Source organism: Lemur catta, chromosome 14 (genome assembly GCF_020740605.2).
Source record: "Lemur catta isolate mLemCat1 chromosome 14, mLemCat1.pri, whole genome shotgun sequence".
NCBI lineage: Eukaryota > Metazoa > Chordata > Mammalia > Primates > Lemuridae > Lemur > Lemur catta.
In genome coordinates, this window is record NC_059141.1 from 33,180,759 (window position 1) to 33,200,947 (window position 20,189).

A 20,189-nucleotide genomic window follows, 5' to 3' on the forward strand; every position below is an offset into this window, starting at 1 on the left:
TTTTCCAATACATAAATTTATCCAACAATTTAACTGTGCAGAAACATCCTCCATGGCTTTCAACATTGACTGGGGCTTTCAACCTTTTCCTTCATGTGCTTCAGCTCTGGTAGGAACTGCCTTGATTATTTTATTGTGTTATATCTCGAGTTGAAAGAGAATATTGTGGTTTTTTAACCACAGTAAGTCCAACAGATAACTTCTTGTTCAATTGAATGATTTTTCTTTTGCTTTAAATAATTTTCAAGCCTTCTGGTTTAGCCGCATAGATCTGCTTGTTGGTTGTTTGGGGTTGTTTCCATGCAAAAACTAAATTACTCTTTATTGCTTAACTAGGCTCTTTAAAAAGCAAAACAACAATGATGAGAACAACACCAAAGGTAAATTAGAATTTTACCTTTCCATTCTGTTACAATGCAGACGTTTACAGTCACAGCAAAAGTATATTGATTCCTGGTTTTATCAGTATCAATCATGATAGCTTGAAATTAAATTCATGCATAATCACACATTGCAAACAAATGAAATACAATCGTATACAATCGTACACAATCCAACCAGGTGCATCCACTTTCAATTGCATCTAAAATGGATTTATTCTTCATCAATTAAAAATCTTTTATAAACACAGTGGAAAAAAATATTCCAGATTTGTGAAACTAGAGGAGGACCATCAGTCATTGGGAGGGGACTACAAATTTGAAAGACTCAGGAACAAAATGTACAACAAAAAATTAGAAACAAGTTTGCTCTTGTCAGCCAAATACAACATTATAAACAACAGCTGCATCTGATCCAGAAATTTCCTGTTCTTTGGAGTCCAATCAACAAAAGAATGCAGTATTTATTATTCTACTATAACTGGTTGGATCATGAACTGATAGTGATTCCAAGTAGTTAATGTGGATTTTTCTTTTTAGATATGTTCTTAACCATTTCAAATCAATGTAACATGTCTAATTATAATAATTTCTTGGAAAGTCAAAGTACATACCAGCTTGGACCATGCCTAGAGAAATACAAACACAATTAAGAAACATGTTTTCAGCTCTTTACCAAAATAATCTTAGAGCAACAATGTCAAGGAACAAATTCCTACTATGACACATCACACATATAACATACAAATATACCGAGATCTTTGTTATGCTATTTTTAAAAATAGAGGATATATGATAGCAAAAAGCTGGTGAAATCAGAATTTGTAAGGAATATTGTTCGATACAATTCAAAAGCATTGTTCAGATGATTATGTTTTAAAATAATTATAACATATGTTAATAGCCCCTCCAACTTCAGCAAGAAGTTGTTTCTTCCAAATATGAGATGTTACAACCACTGTCAAATGGTTTCCAAACCAGGTTCTGGGGGAAGGTGTAGAAGCAAACTGCCCTAGAACTTCCTAGTATCCCAGATGTTTAGGGGACATGAAAGTATGCCCAGTAGAACAAGCACAAATGTTAGAGCTAGGATCACCTGGACTTGGGTCCAGGCTTAAGTAAGTTATTTAATCTTTCCAATACTTATTTCTATATGTGCACAAAATATCTTCACCATGGTGTTATTCAGATTAAATGTGATAACCTATATGAAACTCCAGTGTCAGAACACAGTTGGTGGTCAACACATGCTTGCAGTACATGTGGAGCAGTTTTACACCTTGCCTTGGAAAGTCTTGACTTTTTTTTTATATATACAGACAGGGTCTGTCCCTGTCACCCAGGCTGGAGTGCAATGGTGTAATCATAGCTCACCAGAACCTCCAACTGCTGGGCTCAGCACTCCCCCACCTCAGCCTCCCGAGTAGCTGGGATTACAGGCGTGCACCACCACACCTGCCAAGACTCCGAGTTCTTCTAACTGTGCGCAGTGGGGATTTGCTCATAATAGCTAACATGTATGGAACATTTACTGTTGACGTAGGCCTTCTCTTAAACTTTCAACACCCCTGTGACAGTTATTACCATCCCCATCACACAGATAAGGGAACTGAGCCGAGAGGGTTGTAATGTGGCCCAGGCTCACAGGTATCGTGGACACACAAACCCAGACAGTTTGACTCCACAGTTCACACTCTTATCCACCAGGAGAGTCTGTCTCTACATAGGCCAAAACTAAACTGACATACAGAAAGTGGTAGAGGTGGGCAGCATGACACCTTTGGTGTCTATTTTTATTAATTGATTTGCATAGGAGCTGAGGAGTCTTCTGGAGGGTGTGCGGAGCTCTGAACCCTGACTACAGCTGGGGCTGTGTGAGCAGGTCCAATGGACTGGTTGCCGAGGGAGATGGTGGAGCCAGTGGAAGGCAAAAGAGTCTTACAGAAAGTTTCAGAAACAGGTCCTGCAGGTTGGAAGGGGGAGGGATTATGGAAATAGCACATCTGGTCTTGAACAACCCCCACCCCCTCGACATAACCACACTGGAGCCACAGGAGGATAATGGGGTCCATACCGATTGGGAGAGTTGCTGCACTCAATTCTCCAATGCTGTGTGACTCAAGGAACCCCCTAGACAGTCTTCAGTTGAGGTCAATAGAGAGGAAGGAAACGTTCTTCCCATGCAAGGAAGAGTCCATAAACTGCCGCAGCCCTGTGGTGCCAAGAACTGCAGTGGCTGGAGTGTCTGGGCAGGATCTGCATGTTGGTGGGTGCAGAGAGCCACACGGATCCATGCAGCAAGTGGCACGTGGCTGTGGAGCTGACTCGAGAGCACAGGAAACACACCTCTGGGGACTCCCACAAACGCTGAGGTATAAGCTTGGGAAAGAACCGGGATTTCTGCATGAGCAGGTAGGAACTTAGAACTAGTGGGATTCAAGTATGAAAGGGAAAGTGACCTCATTCGTGTCCGCAGACTAGTGATCTCGGCAGGGGACAGACCTCTGCATTACACGGGAAGTGGGAGCAATAATAACTGCCTCATCCACCGCATGGTAGTGAGCACCAAATAAGAAATAGAAAAGCAATGTGTTTTTGCAACTTGAAAACCCCCATAAAATGAAATTGAGATGATGTAAAAAGAAAGGCAAGAGATTTTGCCTAAATGATCCACATGGATTATCTGTATTCTTCATCTACATGAATCATAAATTCTTTTAAGAATCCATCAAGGCCAGGCACAATGGCTTGCACATATAATCCTAGCACTTTCAGAGGCCAAGGTGGGAGGATCGCTTGAGCCCAGGATTTTGAGACCAGCCTGGGCAACATAGCAAGACCCTGTCTCTACAAAAGTTTTTTAAAAAAATTAACCAGGTGTGGTGGAGCATGCCTATAGTCCTTTGCTACTTTGGGAGGCTGAGGAGGCTGAGGAGGATGAAGGATCACTTGAGCCCAGGCATTGAAGGTTACAGTGAGCTATGATTACATCACTGCACCCAGGTGTGGGCAACAGAGTGAGACCTGTGAATCCATCAAAAGTCATAAACTCTTATCCTACCATTTTGCCTATTTTAGGATGTTTTTGGTTACCCAACTCTGAACTCCTAGGTCCCAGGCTAATGACCTGTGATTTCCATTAACATTGACCTCTGCAACCACTTCCACTGCCCTGATTATTTTTCCTTGTGGAACAAATACTTGTCAAAGGTCAACAGCACTATTTGTAATGAGTTCCCCTCCTTTAATGCGCTTCACTTGTCTTTTGGCCACACCTCTGGTTCATGTGCTCATAATCAACCTCTTGTTCGTGGCTGGCTACTGAGTCCAGTGACATTTATTTGATGTAGCCTGTATTCAGCATGTGTCAAAATCAAGACATCAAGATAAATATCAGCCTTTCCGGTATACCACACGGGCCTTCTAGATTTTATTGGAAAGGACACCGGGAGAGAGCAGCCTGGTAGGGAACCTGCAATGGGCCAGGAGTCAGGAGATTCTGGACTTTGGTCTAGGGCCCCGATGAAGGGTATGGACTTCAGCAAATCACTTAACCTGAGGTCAGTTTCCTCATCTGTGAAGTGGGATAATAATAGTTGCCTGTTTCCTAGGGCTTTTGTGAGGATCAAATGAAATAAGTTCTGAGAAAATGCTTTGAAAACAGAAGTACCATAGAGATAGGCATTCTTATCATAGTTAAGGCAAGCTAGAAGTAAACCGAGTCTCTTTCTGGGATGTTATTTAATCTGAGAACTGAAGGACTCAGGTTTCGGGGCATCGTCAGCTGCAGAAGAGGAATAAGGGGGCAGGGCTGGTTCTGAGCAGTGTTTGAGGGCAGATTCTGGCTTTATGCCCCATTCCCCAGGCACAGGCACAAGCCCAGAACATGAAAGTCTTTTCCAAGAAAGAACATCTCACTTGATTTTTCTTCCTAAAGGTTTAGAGCCCTGCTCAGTTTTATAATGTCAGTGTGAGTCTATTCCGCCCTCTTCCCCACTTAGCGGCCATTCTCCAAGGTCTTGAAATACATAAGTTACATTCGATAAGCTCAGACAGTTCTAGGAAGGAAATGATCATAGAAGAGTCCGGAAGTCTAATGAATAACGCATGCTTCCGATCTTGACCAGATCAGTTTTCTAACGGCCATTCAGCCTGGGCCAGAGAGCTGCCTTAACACTGCCTTGTTAGAGTTCAGTGGATGAAGGCATCCTCATGTGTTTCATGTATGGGCTCGAATATCAACACCGTAGCATCCACCCAGGAAAGCAGCCGCTGCAACAATGCTTGACAGGGGCGCCCTGGAGGACGGGAGTCGCCAGGTGGGTCCACGGCATGTGCTGAGCTCACCATGGCTGTCCCAGACGGTCCCTAGCCACGGGCAGTGGGGCTTCTGTCTGCTGCCTTCTGAATCTCAGGACCAGCAGAGAGCAAGGACAGGTGAAATAGGCTTAACCTTCTTTTGGCCTTAAAGCCTTCATTTTGCAGTTCCTTAGTTTTGAATAGTAATCCTTTGGGAACAACCAAAATATCCTAAAAACTGAAGCTTATACATAATAGAATGGGGCACGCTATATGTGATCAAAACATTTTTACAAACCCAAAACTAACATTTCCTGTTCCTGTCAAATTTCTGGGAAAGACTATTTTTCTTTAACAATAAAGAATAAGAAACAACAAAAACATACCATCTAGCAGGGTGCCGAAGTGTATAACCTGCAAGTACTCCTTCTCCCGCATAAAACCTTTGAGGGGAGTGGCCCAGCCTTCGCTCAGAACTTGGACCCACTGCAGATCCAGCTGCAATACACGAAAAAGCAGGTGAACATTTCCATAAAAGTTCTGTTTTTCAGGCATCTGGTCTTAGGGCAGTCCTCTCTTATTCAGTTGACAGGAAGATGAGAACACAACCTTTTGTTTTAAGTGTTCCCACATGTTATCCCCTTAGACTAGTGATCTAAGGGCCAGACAGGTTAAAGTCTAGAACTTTCCTATGGAAGAGTGGTGAAAAGATTTCAAATTGAGATGATTTATTTGAACACTTTAAGCTGTATCTAGTCCCATAATGTGCAACCGACTTGAAAATTCACTGGTTATTCTGTCTTTCTTTTTGCCACAAAAATTCTGGTTGGGCTGTATTTTTTCACCAGATGTACTTTATTTTTTCAGTCAACTTACTAAATGGGGCAAATCACTGACTCTAAGATAAAGTCCAAAATTATTAGTATGATACTGAAAGCCCTTCAAGCTCCGGCCCCTGGGGCTCACGTAGGCACTTCCACGTCCCCAAATGGGGGCCCCTATTTGCCAGCAATGCCAGACAATGTATAGTCTAAACACATATGGTTTCGGGCTTGTGTTCTACCCATTCTCCTCCCTACCTCAAATTCCTATTCATCCTCTAAAATCCAGCTTATGGGTCATTGCTCTGAAACCTTACCTGTCATCCCTATGACCAAAAGAATTAATCAATAGGTTCTTTGAACTTCTGTAGCTTGCAGATCATTCTGTTATTGGAACTATCACAACATGCTATAATTATAATTATGTGTTTACTCATCTGCCCGGAGCACTGTGGTGCTCAAAATTTATTTTACAGAGTCAGGGGGTTCTCTTTATTAATTGATCATGACTTATTGGAATGTAGGCTCTTCATGAGCTGAAGCATGTTCCCTAATTACCCTGCTTCTTATAAAATCTCCAAACTGTTAATAGATAATAAAAATGTACCAGCGAAGACTTAATCACCTTGTATAGACCAACAAACACTGACCCATAAAAAGGCCCTGTGCAGGGCAGTTTGCTGGCGTTGCATCTTACATATTCCAGGTAGTAAAATCAATGTGACCAAAGCTGTCTCCCTCTCTCCCCAGACTGGACTTTCCCTGATGAAGGAAGAGTAAGATTTGCAGCGTAGAAAAGATTGAGGCATTCACATCACTTTAGAGCATGCTTGCTTTTTGTTTTCTTCAAATTCCTTCTCAATTGCCCAAGAAGCACTCAAATTCTGAACAAACTGTTTCCTCAGCCACTACCAACAAATAATTACTGGCCTGACGCCTGCACTTTGGCACAGTCGAAGGTATGACAGCTATGTAAAATTGCCCCATGCAAATATAGAAGTTACTTTTCTAATCTGCCTCTGTGGCAACTCTTGGTGAGAGGTTCCTTGGAGAAGAGGTTAAAAAAAAATGACAAAAATGATCTATGTTTCTTCATAGACATTACATGTACCTTATTCATACCTTCCTTATTGTTAAGAGTAATTATGAATGGGCTATAATGACTGCTATTAAGCTAATTCTCCCTTGGCCAATCTGTACTCACTCACCTTAGTAATTGATAACGAAGGGAGAATTTTAGCCTCAGCTTGAACTTGGTCAAGTTTGTTTTCCAGCACAAAGAGTTCATGGATGCCTTTGATTATAGTATGGGGTACAATGTTCTGAAATGAAATGGGATTGGTGACAATTTGAAATGAATGCTGAAAAAGGAATGCTTCAGTAGAGAAGCATAGATTATTTTTCATGACTTTATTAAATTTAAAAAAGAGAGAAACAACCAGTTGACCCACCTGCTCTTGCAGAAGTTCCACGACCTGCTGGACACAGTCACTCACTGAGGACAAGTTGGTTTTAAGGACAAGCTCAGGAGTTTCAGGTTTCTCATAATCAGAATCAATACCTGTAAATCCTGCGAGACATAAGGGTGAAGATCATATCTGTACCAACAGAATAATCTTTTTAATCAATAACGCATAACACGTGTTGGAATAATGTGTTAAACTGAGAATTCAGATTATAACAAAAAAGATCAAGCAGCCATCCTTGACCTCTAGCCACAGGTACGAAAATATACAGCTGTATTTTCAATATGGAAAGCCCTAAAGTATCAACACAGTCTGGCTAGCTAAGTTCAAGGCTTCTACAGCTGACTAGAAATAAAGAGAAAGACAAAAAGTGGGGAAATCCCAGAAGCACTCCCCTACACACACACACTCACCGTATACTTATCCACTTTAGTTCTCTGAACTTTAGTACTTATGGCTGAGGTGACAGTTCTTAAAGAAAATAAAGCCCCACATTTTAATAAGCTCATGGACATATCGAATATGTTATGATTTGATAAAAAGTTGTGTATGTTATATGCAATTTTGGAAAACGGTTTGAAAGTTCAGGCAGATTTCTGAGGACAGAATAAGAACCCATAGCCCAAGTAACTGGCAAAGGTGCCACTAGCTAGATCTCATACCTTTAATCTCCCCAGCTCTGGCCCGTTTATAGAGGCCTTTCACATCTCTGCTTTCACAGATATTTAAAGGCGCATCTACAAATATTTCAAAGAATGGCAGTCCTGCTGACTCGTGGATTTTGCGGGCATTCTCGCGATCCTGAAAAACAATTATGTTCAACCCATTAACTGCCATGTGAGTTGTATTTAACTCACACTAGTTTTGAGCCCGGGGCCTCATGGAGCATATACAACTCACACGTCTCTTTACCTTGTTGATGTTCTTACTGTTCTTACTGACAATTTAATTCTTAAAACGTGGATTGCGTTGCATATAACTCACACACAGAAGACAATAAAACACCGTGGCCCCAAGGAAAAAAAAATTGTTTTTCCAAGTGGGGCAGTCGATGTGTTAAGAATGCAGGAAGAGGTTTCATGAGGAAATTCTTAGTGACAAAGCACTGTGTGCTTTGGTATTTGATAGCATTGAGGCTTTGACACTGGGGTTTGTGCCCTGCAGAGTCCTTGAGAGAAAGTCCAGAAATGTCACCCTGGTAAGTAAACAACAGTTCTCAAGAACTTTCAGAGCAAACCACGGAAAAACAGCTCCTCTTAGGAGGACAGCACTGGCAACCCGGGCACATTTCATTCAAAGGATGTGTTCAAAGCACGTAGCGTATTATGTGTAGCTCACAGAAATTTCCTGCTTTAAAGAAGAGTGACATTCCACCTCGTGATGTCAACATTAAACACACATAACCTTCTGCTTCCGCAGTGAATTGCTCTTTTCTTTAGCGAGCTAAACAGTCTTTTTCAGACGGCTGAAATTACAGAGCTTTGAGAGTTTTTCTTGTTCAACTGTCTCTTCCTTTCAACTCTGACCACATGTTCCTTATAATTGTGAACATGGAAGGGCTTATGTCCACAGGTGCCCTGGCATATGGAAATGAAGGAACTCTCTTTATATAACCAAGATTAAATGGAGGAAATGAGGGAGCACATGATGGGAGGGAGAAACAGGGGAGACACTCCTCCGGCCCCCTGTCACCGGCCTCCTTTTCCCAGCAGTCTGAGAGCATCTGCCCGTGCATGGGAACCGTGTGCGGTGCCAAATCCTTTTACCTTGGAGAACGGAGAAATGAAACTGGTAATGCAGACCAGACCCGCGTCAGCAAACAGCTTGGCCACCTCTGCAATCCGGCGGATGTTTTCTTCTCTGTCCCCAGGAGAGAATCCGAGGTTTTTGTTAAGGCCCTGACGGACGTTGTCCCCGTCCAGGGAGTAACAAGGGATGGCGTGGGAGACGAGGTACTCCTCCAGAGCAAAGCTGATTGTCGTTTTTCCAGCACCAGAGAGACCTATTCAGAACAGGTAAGGCACACTGACATGGTCCCGGATGGCTTAAGGTGACACATTGTGAACTATTCTGGCACTTTTAAGTGTAACTAAACCCTCATGACAACCATTCAATCAACTGCAAATCAAAATCATTAAAGTCTAGAAAAAGTGAAGTTGACTACAAGGCAGGTACTTGCACTGGTTTTCAAATTTGGAAATATTTGTCCCCTATCAAGATTATAGCCTTTCAAGGCCAGCGGGGTTCATAAACAGGGAGATCTGGGGGCTGCATGTGGTCCTTGGTATGCTCTGTTTGGCCTCCAGAGTGTTTTACAGATGAGCGAGCTGTGCATACAAACCCAGATTCTGGCTTCTCTGAAAAAATCAAAAGATGTGGTGACAGTGGTCTCATTTCCCCTCACAGCCTCTGGAGACTGGCAAGCCCACCTCCCTCGTGGATGCCGCGGACGCCGCTGAACAACCACCTAACAGAGTCCACGTGCTGTTCTTTTGGCTTCAAGATTTTCCCAGAATGACTCCCAAAACATGAAACAGAAAGTCACTCTGAGATAGGCTAGAGATGTATTTAGAGCTGCCTTATGTCACATTCTTAGGTCTAAAGGCTCTTTAGAGTCTTTATATGAGAATACAGTTACCATACGCCTCCCATCCCGTTTTCAAAGCACTGTTGTGAACCCACTTGATCATGTCTATATAAGAGAACGCGTAAGAAAGGGACAAAAATGCAAACTCTCAAAATTGCTTAATAGCTCAAAATCTGAACTATCCTGGAAAACTAGCAATCTAAAAAGTCAGTCCTTTAGGATTTTAGGATCTTTATCGTCAAGGTCCCTGAACCTGAAGAATATTCCACGGTGCCAGGCACCATCAGGCAGCACCAGGGCATGGACAAGGAAGAGTCCCAGGGGCACAGCGGGGAGGGGAAAGCCAAGACAACAGAAGGAAAGAGGGAAAAGGTGGGAAATGTAAGAGAAAAGCAGGGTGAAGGACAGAGAGGGAGGGAGATTTGGGTGAGAAAAGGTGACCTACAAAAGTCAAATGAATATTTTCCATAGTTTTTTAGTTACATTTTAAAGTAATGCCCTTGGCTTTGACAGAGGATCATTAGAAGAAATGGCAGCACGTACCGACAATCTTTGCTAAATCCTTGTTGGTGGTGTTGTCTATAGTTATGTTATTCAATGTCATCTGAATAAAGACTTAAGTGATACATTCTTCTTAGAATTTATGGTGGGTTGTGGGGTAGAGGAGATGGGACTCCTGAATCTCTGGTATGTTCTTTCCCATCAAAAAATGAGAGAAATAATAGAAATTTCCTTCCATTTTGCTTCAGCTCGCAGGAAACTAAAAGCTAAATCACAGTAACTATGTTTAACTAGATTTTTGGCATATTTATTTTAATACATTGGGGTAACACTAATTACACTTACTAAGAACTTTACCATGGGCCAGGCACTGTGCTAAGTGCATTTATGCTTTATTTCATTTAGTTCTATCTACACCTCCATGTGGGAGGTAAAATCTTTATTCTCATTTTATAGATAAGGAAGCTGAGGCTTAGAGAGGTTAATTGGCTTGTCCAAAGTCACACAGCTAATGTAGCTGGAATTGGGCTCAAATCGGAGTCTCTGGATTTGAAACACTTGGTTTTTTCTGGTCTGCCTGGTCCATATCCTACCTTTGTACATAAGAATAAAAAAATAAATTAGGAAAAGATGATTTTTTAAGAGTAAAAAAAGACAGAAGAAGTATACCGTTTAGATATTTTTCTCTGCTACCAGTTCTCTTTTTCTTTTTAAGGGAGTGCCACATTAGAGAAAATGAACTTTGTGGGTATGTCCCTAGGCAAAAATTGTTTTCACTGGTAAACATGTCATGAAGCCAAACATTTAACTGGAGGGAAACTTCTGGAATACAGCTGTACCTACTGCTACAAATTATGTGTCTTGGGGGAAGTTGAGGTAAACATTGCAGAAATAACAATAGGAGGATGCTGCGTATTTGAATACAGCAGGTTCCTGGCCCAGTGTCTGTCTTTGTACTGAAGGCTGGAGAAAGGTATTTTGATGCAGAGTCCAGGAATGAATGAAATCAGGAAACCAAAGGCACTGGGCAAAAATATGAAGATGAGAAGAATGAAGGTGATTTGGACAGAAAAGGGAAAAGATTCGGAATAGCCAAAAAAGATGCCAGGCAGGTCTCTACCAGCCATAGCTTTTAGAATTATTTTCAGGTTAGAATACATCATCATTTGTGAGCAGATAATAACACATCAACTGATTTCATAATGTGGATAAACATATTTTTGCATCTGGGTTCCTATCTACTTGAAAAGTCATGTCTATGAAATAAACTTGGTTTTTCCTTTTGAGTCCAGGCTGTGTCAGATTCCTACGCCCGGGAACAAATTCCTCTACCTTTTACTCAGAGTGTAAGATGACAGCACAGGCAGGACTGGCTGTGGGGGTCTTAGGTTCCAATTCCAGTTCTGTCGCTAGCCCTTAGCTTTGACATTCTGTGGCTATAAAACACAATGAAAGGGAGATTCATTTGGTCACCTTAGTGTGAGCAAGTTATTTCTGCATACAGGGGCAATCCTCAGCCAAGTGGAAATGACTAGTTTTCCTTCTTGCACAGATTCTTATGTTTGTTTGTTTACAGCAAATGAAATAGTCCCCAGTGTGTCAAAACATCAGAAAACAATACAAATATCTCTAAATACTCAAAACCTTATAGACAGCCAAATGCTTTATGTCAAATTAGGAAAGCCCCATTCAAAACTGCCATTAAATGTGTTTAGGGATGAACTTGAGAATTATTGAATTTCTTAGAGCTGAAAAGGGATGTCACAATCAACGTGTCCTATCCATTCCTGCCAAAGAGGAGAAAACTGACAAAGAGAGACTGTCCTTGACTGGATCAGACTATTTCTAGAGCAGAGTTTGACTCTACTTCTCACTGATGGTAGAGTTAGGACTAACACCCAGGCTTCCTACCATAGCTCTCAGCCTCCTTCTAATGTTAAAATAAACATGTAATGTATGTAATATTTTACACTAATTTCCATAAAATTATGTTGTCACATGTCAATTTCCGATCAGTAGCATACCTGTCAGCCACACAGTACATCCTCGGAACCCGCCTCTTGTTCCAACCACCTGTCCTCTCTTATTCCTGCTCACGTGGTGGGCCTGGTAGACTACATTGGTGGATTTCTGCTGGTAATCCTACAAAACACAAGACCAAGCACAACATTTGATTAATAAAACACACATTCTTCACTGAGACAACATAAATCCATTTTAACATTTTAATTGCAAAGCTGATATATGTAACAACTTACATAAAAGATTTTTGGAAAAGACTCACCCTTGTTCAACCTCATACAATTTTTTTCATTTCTACGGATTACCCGGAGCCATTAGCTACATGCATGTATTTTTCATAACTGCAAGTATATGTACCTACTTTATTCATTCTGTTCCATTCACCTGATGCTATTCATAAGAATTTTGGTTTCCACAAAATAATTATTTTAAAATTAGTGCATAATATTTCATCAGTTCATGCAACACAATCTGCAAAAATAACTACTAAAATTATGATGCAAGTGTTGGATGTGGTGGCTTATGCCTCTAATCTTAGCACTTTGGGAGGCCAAGGCAGGAAGATCCTTTGAGGCCAGGAGTTCGAGGCCAGCCTGAGCAACATAGTGAGACCCTGTCTCCACAAACACAGAAAAAAATATAAGCCAATAACAGATTACATTAATAGTCTTCCCCAACTATATCTCCTCTTCTATAATTGGCAAACAGTGTAACATTTATTAATTCTACTAATTTGGAAACAAACACTGCCTTTAGAATACCCATCATGATCCTTTGAGAATATAAGGCCAATCAGACAATTTTTGATACTATGTAATAGTTCTGGTTCCATGACATTTAAAAATGTGCATGTTGGGTAATGGTTAGGGGAATGTCTTTGTTTCTATAAATGCATGTTCTCCCCAAGTCCTACGGGCTTGAACTGAGAACAACCCAAATATTCCAACAGCTGAGGAAGTCTTAGGATAGAATTGGTGAAGCCCAGTCCCTATAGAGCCAGGAGAAGCCCAGATCACAGTGCAAAGAGTTAAAATCAGTCATATCCCTGTCACTCCCACCCAGACATCAGCGACAAGAGTTTAGTCCCTGAGCACACAGGGCTACTTCTTCACAAGAACTATGCTTTCATTCTTCCAAGGGTCAATGTATGAACTTTTAAATCTTTCAAAAAGCCCAGCAGAAATGGAAATGTACCAGGTGTTAGAATTAGAGGCTAATTCAAATATCAGATATCTTTATTTTGGCTGTTATGAAATCAGCCTAGTGAAGTAACAGACTATCTGATCCTGATTCTAAAACTCTGACCAGGAGGTATATGTCTGATGAATTAAAAAAAAGTAAAATGAGCCAATAAATACAGTCTTGGGTGGACTTTTTTGTTTTTTAAATAACATGTGATCCAAGGGGGAAAACTCCATAATAACAGTTAAATAAAAAAGTTGGGAACTAATCATATATGTCTGTGGTGTGGTAATTGAATATCTAATGACAGACATGATACAGGTTTCTGAACTGTAAAAATCCATGAACCTTTTAAGCACCACACATGTACATCCACCAGAGCTAAGAAAGCACCAATATTTTTTGAGCAACACCTAGAGGATCTTAGAAAACTCTGGGCTACATGTTTATATTCTGGAGCAAATCAAATCACCTCTTTTTTGCTGCCTCCTTTAGGGAAGAAAAAAAACAAAGAGGGCTACAACTAGGACTGTTTGGAGGTTTACATGAGATCATGGAGATGAACATGCTCTGTCAATGGCAAAGCTCTCTACAAACGTGGATGTGGATGATTATTATTTACGGTAGACACCCCCCAACCCAGCCAGAGAGGCTGCTGCATTAGGACCTGGGAACTGGCTTCCAACCCTAGGGGGAGATAAGGAGGGCAGAGCACACCTGTGGAGGGGCGGGCCAGTAAGGCAGAGCCCTGCAAAAGGCCGGTTGGCAAGGAACAGGTGTTACCAGTGTCAGAGGGTGCCAAGAGGAAGGTCATTGAAGGCACAGTGGGATCAGCTGGGTTACGTTACCTAAAACCCTCCAAAGCTGGGTGTTCTGATCACTCATCAAGCAAACCTGGTCGGAACACAAGACTTAGAAGCGGTCGGGACATAGTTCCAGAAAGTGGCATGTTAGATAGCAGTGATGGCTTACACTAGTGGGTTCATAAATGCAGACACGTTAGGCTACTCCATGTGATAGTCTAGCAGCATTTCTCTGGATGAACAAATCCTCAGAGATATCCTGCGTCCTATGTGCCACACGAACTTTATAGCTCAAGGATAACATTTAAATTTCCTTTTTCCCAATTTCCTTGTTAATTAATGCCATTTAAGTCCAAAACCATTGTGTCTGAACATCAGGCCCAAAAGTCAGTTCACCTGTTGGTTCATTGATTCTTTCAGTAAATGTTTATTGAGCTGCTTCTCTGTGCCAGGGGCAATCCTAGACACTGGGAATATAGCATTAAACAAAGTTGAATCCCTGACATCATTTTGGGGAGAAAGACAAGAAGATCAAGTAACTGGGGCCCCACTCCCTGGGCAAGGGAAAGGGTCTCGTGTGTATATAGATGTAGATATAGATACAGACATAGATTTGGATACTACATGAAGATATATAACAAACATCTGCAACTCAATAATAAAAAGACAACCCAATTCTTAAAAACGGGCAAAAGATTTGAACTGTCATTTCACAAAGGAAGATATATACACATGGTCGGTAAAGAACCATGAAGTGTTCAATGTCATTAATCATTAGAGAAATGCAAATTAAAACCAAAATGAGATGCCACTTATAATATCTAATGGCAGCAAGGTTGTGCTTTCGTATGTTGATGGTGGAGGTATAAAGTTGTGCAATCATCCTGGGAAACAATCTGACAGTTTGCTGTAAAACTAAACATTTACCTCCCCTATCACTTAGCAATTCCATTCATAGGTATTTACTCAAGAGAAACAAAAGTGTGTCTCCACAAAAAGACTGGCACAAGAATGTTCTTAGCAACTTTATTTGGCCAAAAACTGGAAATAGCCAAATGTCCATCAATAGGAAAATAGATACAAAAACAAACAAAAACAAGAACAAACCCAACCCGAAGTATAGAATACTCATAGAACGGAATACTGTGCAGCAATCAAAAGATACAGACTATTGATACAAGCAACATTGATAATAGCGAATAGAAAATATTATGCTGAGCTAAAGAAGCCTTGCAGAGAAAACTACATATGTCTGATTCCATTTGTATGAAGTCCCCAAATAGGGAAAACTAATCTACTAAATCAGAACAGCAGTTGCTTCTGGGGCGATGGCAATTCTTTATAACTAGGTAAGGGTTTGAGATACAGGTATTTACATTTCTGGGAACTCACTGAATGTATACTTAAGATGTGCATTTCATTATATGTAAATTTTACCACACACACACACACAAAGAGTCATTAAGAAAAGTAAGCAAACTAGGAAATATATAATAAAATTTCAGATAGTGGAATATATTGTTTAACGCTGCTGGATTTATGGAAAAAGGCTCTGAACCAAATCTCAATGTATTGTACTAAGGAGCTGTTGTGGACCTGTGCACATGAATACCCACCAAAGTTTAATTTGTCTACAGAGACATGTTTTTCCCCTTTCTTGGCTGTTTCTTCCCCACGTAGGCAGAGATCAGAATAAACTCCAGACTCTGTTAATCTCCTATGGGAGCTTTGTTATGATCTTGTTAATTGCCTTTCCAACAAGTTCTTCATTTTCAAAACCAGTTCAGAATTCATCAGAAGGAATTACTCTAACATAATATTTAAGATTTAATCTCTGAACTTTAATCTTAATCATGAGTTTTTGTAGAAATTTTCTATCACTCCAGTAATGTTTAAACAAGTATTTTCAGGTGACCAGGTACTGGGCTCTTTCGGTTCAGCTAGATATTTTGCCTTTTATTTATTTCAAAATCACCCTTGATGTTTTGCAAAAGACAAAACAAATAAAATGGAAAGCAGATGTTTTAATGATATTTCAACTGCAAATAGGCTGGGCGGCCAAAAACTTTTCTTTCTCTTTTTGAAAGCTTTACACTCTTCTACGGAGCATATGGTGTTCTAAGCTCTGAAAATAAAGTGGCTGTCAGAAAAAGGATTCTCTCCATGGAAAAGAAAGCACATATTAAAGGGAAAAAGTGCCTGCCTCTCTGTGTGTATATAGAGCGTACACGGGCATCCTCTGCACCTTGTCTGACACTGTCACTTAGCACGAAGTGGCCCAGAACCCACCATGAGCATGGGTTTCAGAGTAAGGCAAACCTGGATTTGAAACCTGCTTCACAGCCCACTTGCTCTGTGACCTGGGGCAAATTATTAACATCTCTGAACCTCCGTTTCTTCCTCTACAAAATGGGGATAAGAATATTTTCTTCAGAGGGTTGCTGAAAGGATTAAATAATTGTCTATTAATATATAAAGTAGCACATACCACACACTCAGTAGGATGTTGAATCTAATGAGTCCCAGGGGGTACTGAATCTAGTCCCGAGAAGTGATGGTAGTTTGAGTTCTAAATCACTCAGATTTAGAAGGGTCCTGAGGATTTGGGTCCACTCCAGTGCAAATCTGGGAAGGTGGGTCTCAATTTTAAATCAGACAGTGGACAGGACAGCACTTTGGGGTGAAAATTTTACACATACACACACACACACACACACACACATACACACACGATGTTGTCTTCATTGTTGTTGCTACTCTATTAAAGCCCAGCCAAAAAGTACCCCACACTGAGATGCACCAGTTTGAAGCCTCCTCATTCTGCCCCAAACTTAGTGTCCTCATCCTGGCTGTCTCACAGTTTTAAACACTTTGTTACCAGGATGAAGGATGGCCTTTGCCCCCAGTCAGTCTCATGAGCTCATTAGAGTCTGGGCCTTGTCACACAGCCAGGGTGGCGGTGGGTCTCTGCCAGGCCCACCCCTCACTCCTATTGGTGGTACAGAGAGGGGAATGCCCAAGTGGCTTCTAGAACTCAGCTGATGTACCTCACCTGGTTGTGGCAGAGAGCCTCGACCTTGACTTAGTGCAGGGGTGAGGAACCTTTTCATGTTGGAAGGCTGCATTAATTTAGCCGTAATCAAATAAGGCTGCCTTCAAGAAACTTCAATTAGATATACTTAAAAATGTACATTGTTTTGTAAAAATCTAACTACTATGGACTTAATAATTTCAAAAAATGAAAACTGTTTGTTAATTTCAACACATTAACTGCCATGTGAGTTGCATTTAACTCACACTAGTTTTGAGCTTGGGGCCTCATGAAGCATATGGTAACGTCTCTTCACCTTGGGAACTGCATGAACTATTTCAAGTTGCATATAACTCACACACAGAAAACAATAAAAACATAAAATTTTCATTAAATTAGAATGGATTGCCTTGTTTTTGAAGTTTTTATTCTATTTTTGAAACCCTGACCTCAAGCAATCTTCCTGCCTTGGCCTCCCAGAGTGCTAGGATTAACAGGCAGGAGCCACCGTGCCCAGCCCTATTTTTGTAATAAGACACTGTGGCCCCAAGGAAAAAATTTTTTTCTCTAGTGTGGCAGTCAATGTGTTACAGTGGACGAACCTTTTAATGATTGTGTTGGGTCTGCTTTTTGTTGGAAAGCATTTGAATATTTGGTTGCAGCATGGTCTGCAGTTTCAGTTGATCTAGATGAGTATGAGTCATTTGTGACCTTAAGGGCATCTTGATTTGGGTTAGGGAGGAGAATGTAGATTCACAGCAATAAGTGGTTGAAAAGCAAGAAAGCATTTTTGGGCATGTGGCCAAAGGTGTGGGTATTCAACTGCATTTTTCCGTATTTCAATTTGATCTTTCTTAGCATCAACAATGACTTTAAAATATCATCTACTGAAAGCTCAATCAATTCCATCTGTAGTTTTTTGATGCCTTGGTGATATCAACTAGGTGAGATGGAAATGTTAATTTGAGTGTGATGTCACGATTCTCAAAGTCAGTGAATCTTTCATTGTATTATCCAATTAATAGGTCTATATCAGGGGTATTCCTCAAATGATTTGCATATATCATCCTGCTCATGAATGACCTTTGCTAACTGGGGAAAATACTCATCTGAAATTTCCTTTTGAAGAAAAAAGATAGCTTTTTTCAAAATGCTTGGATTTTTTTTTTGTCACATGACATATATACCTTTAGTTTTATCTTGCAAAGAAATATTCAAGTCATTTTGATTTGACATGATATCACAGACAAATGCTACATTCCTATAGAAATCTTCTTCCAATAATTCACATTGCTGAATCTGTTCTTCATAAAATTTAACTATCTATTCTCACAGAGATAAACTTTTGGCTAACACCTGTTCCTGCAATAGACAATGCACTTTAGAATGATATGGCAAATCCACACTGAATACCTTGTCATTCAACTTTAGCATGTTACAAAACTGACCATGCCGTGTTGCACTTGCATGAATATAGCTAACAATACTTATAACTTGTTGCAAAGTGTCACTTAAAATAGTAGCTTTAGCACAGAGATTTTGCTGATGCAAGATACGATGAAAAGAAATGAGAGCATTTGGATCTGTTAATACACTTTTTTAAATCTGTACAATAAACCCATCATGTTTTCCTGTCATGGAAGGGGCACCGTCTGTGCATACACTCACTAAATTTACCAAATTCAGTCCAATTTCACAAAATTATCTTGAAAGTTGTTGAAGATCTCTATTCCCCATATTCTGTTTAGCAAGAGTGCCCAAAGTGAGTAACTCTTCATTCATAGCAAAGAAAATCTTCTGCTATCATCTGAATGAAGTATTAAACCTGTGCTGAGTCAGCAGTATCAGTTGATTTATCCAAAGCGATTGAATAATATATATTTTCCTTTTGAAGTATTGCATAAAGTTGTTTTGTTAAGTGGAAGGCTAATTCATGCTGCCAATCAGTTATGGTTCCCCTTGAAAGAGGCAGTTGTTTGTAGTTTGAAATACTATTGGGGTCTGAGCATCCTACAACTTCGACCATGCATTCTTTCACAACTTCTACATCACTGAATGACTTCCCTTTTTTCTGAGTATATAAGCTACTTTATAAGTTGCTTCAGTGGCATTATTTCCAGGTCTTATTGCTGCTTGAAAGAATTGTCTTTGTTTTTGCTTTTCATCTTTTAATTTCTGCAATACAACCTTTCACACCTCTCCCTTTAATTTAAAATATTTGTGGTCCTTATGAGTGTTATGATGCTGATCAGCATTGAATCTCTTTAATGTTGATATTGCAGTATGACAAAGCAAGCAAATCATCTTATCTTTAGCAGAAACAAGATAATATTGCAATTCCTACTCCTCATTAAAAATCTGTTTTTTTCCTTCATTGTTCTCGTAGTCTTCTTTGACAGGATGGGCTGTTAGGGAAAGAGAATTAAAAAATACAGTAGAGCTCTGCAACTATTTCACAAATTCCACTTCAAACAGAAACACAGTGCGCCATTGTCAAAAGCTGATAACAGATTGGCATACTTGACCCCCATAAACTCTCACCAACCAGCTTCATGCCGTAGTGGCACCTGTCAAGCGGGGAAGTTAAAACTAAATCATGAGCACAGCTGCCGTCACTTTAGCCCTTATGGCTTACTAATGTTCTAATTGTGCCGGTCAATCTGGGAGGATTATTTTGTTGAGACTTATTTTATTCTTTGGTATTTTAAATATGTTCATTTTAAAAATAAAATAAAAATATAAAAGATGAACAAAAATGTATTAATAAAAATAAAAGGATTTGTTCTGTAAAATTTGGATTCGTTCAAAAGGCCACATGTAGCCTTAAGGCCATAGGTTCCCCACCCCTGACTTAACGTAAGTAGAAGAGAAAAAACCTGGAGGAAACACAAGATGGTTTCATGGTGGGGCAGGGCAACCCAGGGCCAAAGCCATGTGTCACAGTGAGGAGCCACAGGAAAGGGAGGACCCTGGAGGAATGAGGAAGCTGGAAACCATGTGTCAGGGTGAGTTTACCAAGATTCAAAGATTGTCTTGAGGTATCCATAATGTCTTCAATATAAAAACAAGCAAGTGCATTTGAATTTCTCTGCACCCT

The 20,189-nt window shown here is 40.3% G+C and overlaps 1 protein-coding gene across 2 annotated transcripts in view; it reads right to left on the reverse strand.

Annotated features, from left to right (window-relative positions):
* PAPSS2 (3'-phosphoadenosine 5'-phosphosulfate synthase 2) overlaps positions 1-20,189 on the reverse strand; it is a 77,337-nt gene that overhangs the window by 17,695 nt on the left and 39,453 nt on the right. The window contains exons 2-8 of one of the 2 annotated variants that reach the window (XM_045569279.1): positions 12,079-12,196; positions 8,733-8,968; positions 7,629-7,767; positions 6,952-7,070; positions 6,709-6,822; positions 5,066-5,177; positions 995-1,009 (exon numbers count right to left, since the gene is read on the reverse strand). In XM_045569279.1, the coding sequence (XP_045425235.1) occupies positions 995-1,009; positions 5,066-5,177; positions 6,709-6,822; positions 6,952-7,070; positions 7,629-7,767; positions 8,733-8,968; positions 12,079-12,196 (853 nt within the window). The remainder of the gene's footprint in view (positions 1-994; positions 1,010-5,065; positions 5,178-6,708; positions 6,823-6,951; positions 7,071-7,628; positions 7,768-8,732; positions 8,969-12,078; positions 12,197-20,189) is intronic. The other variant, XM_045569281.1, reaches the window with a different exon arrangement.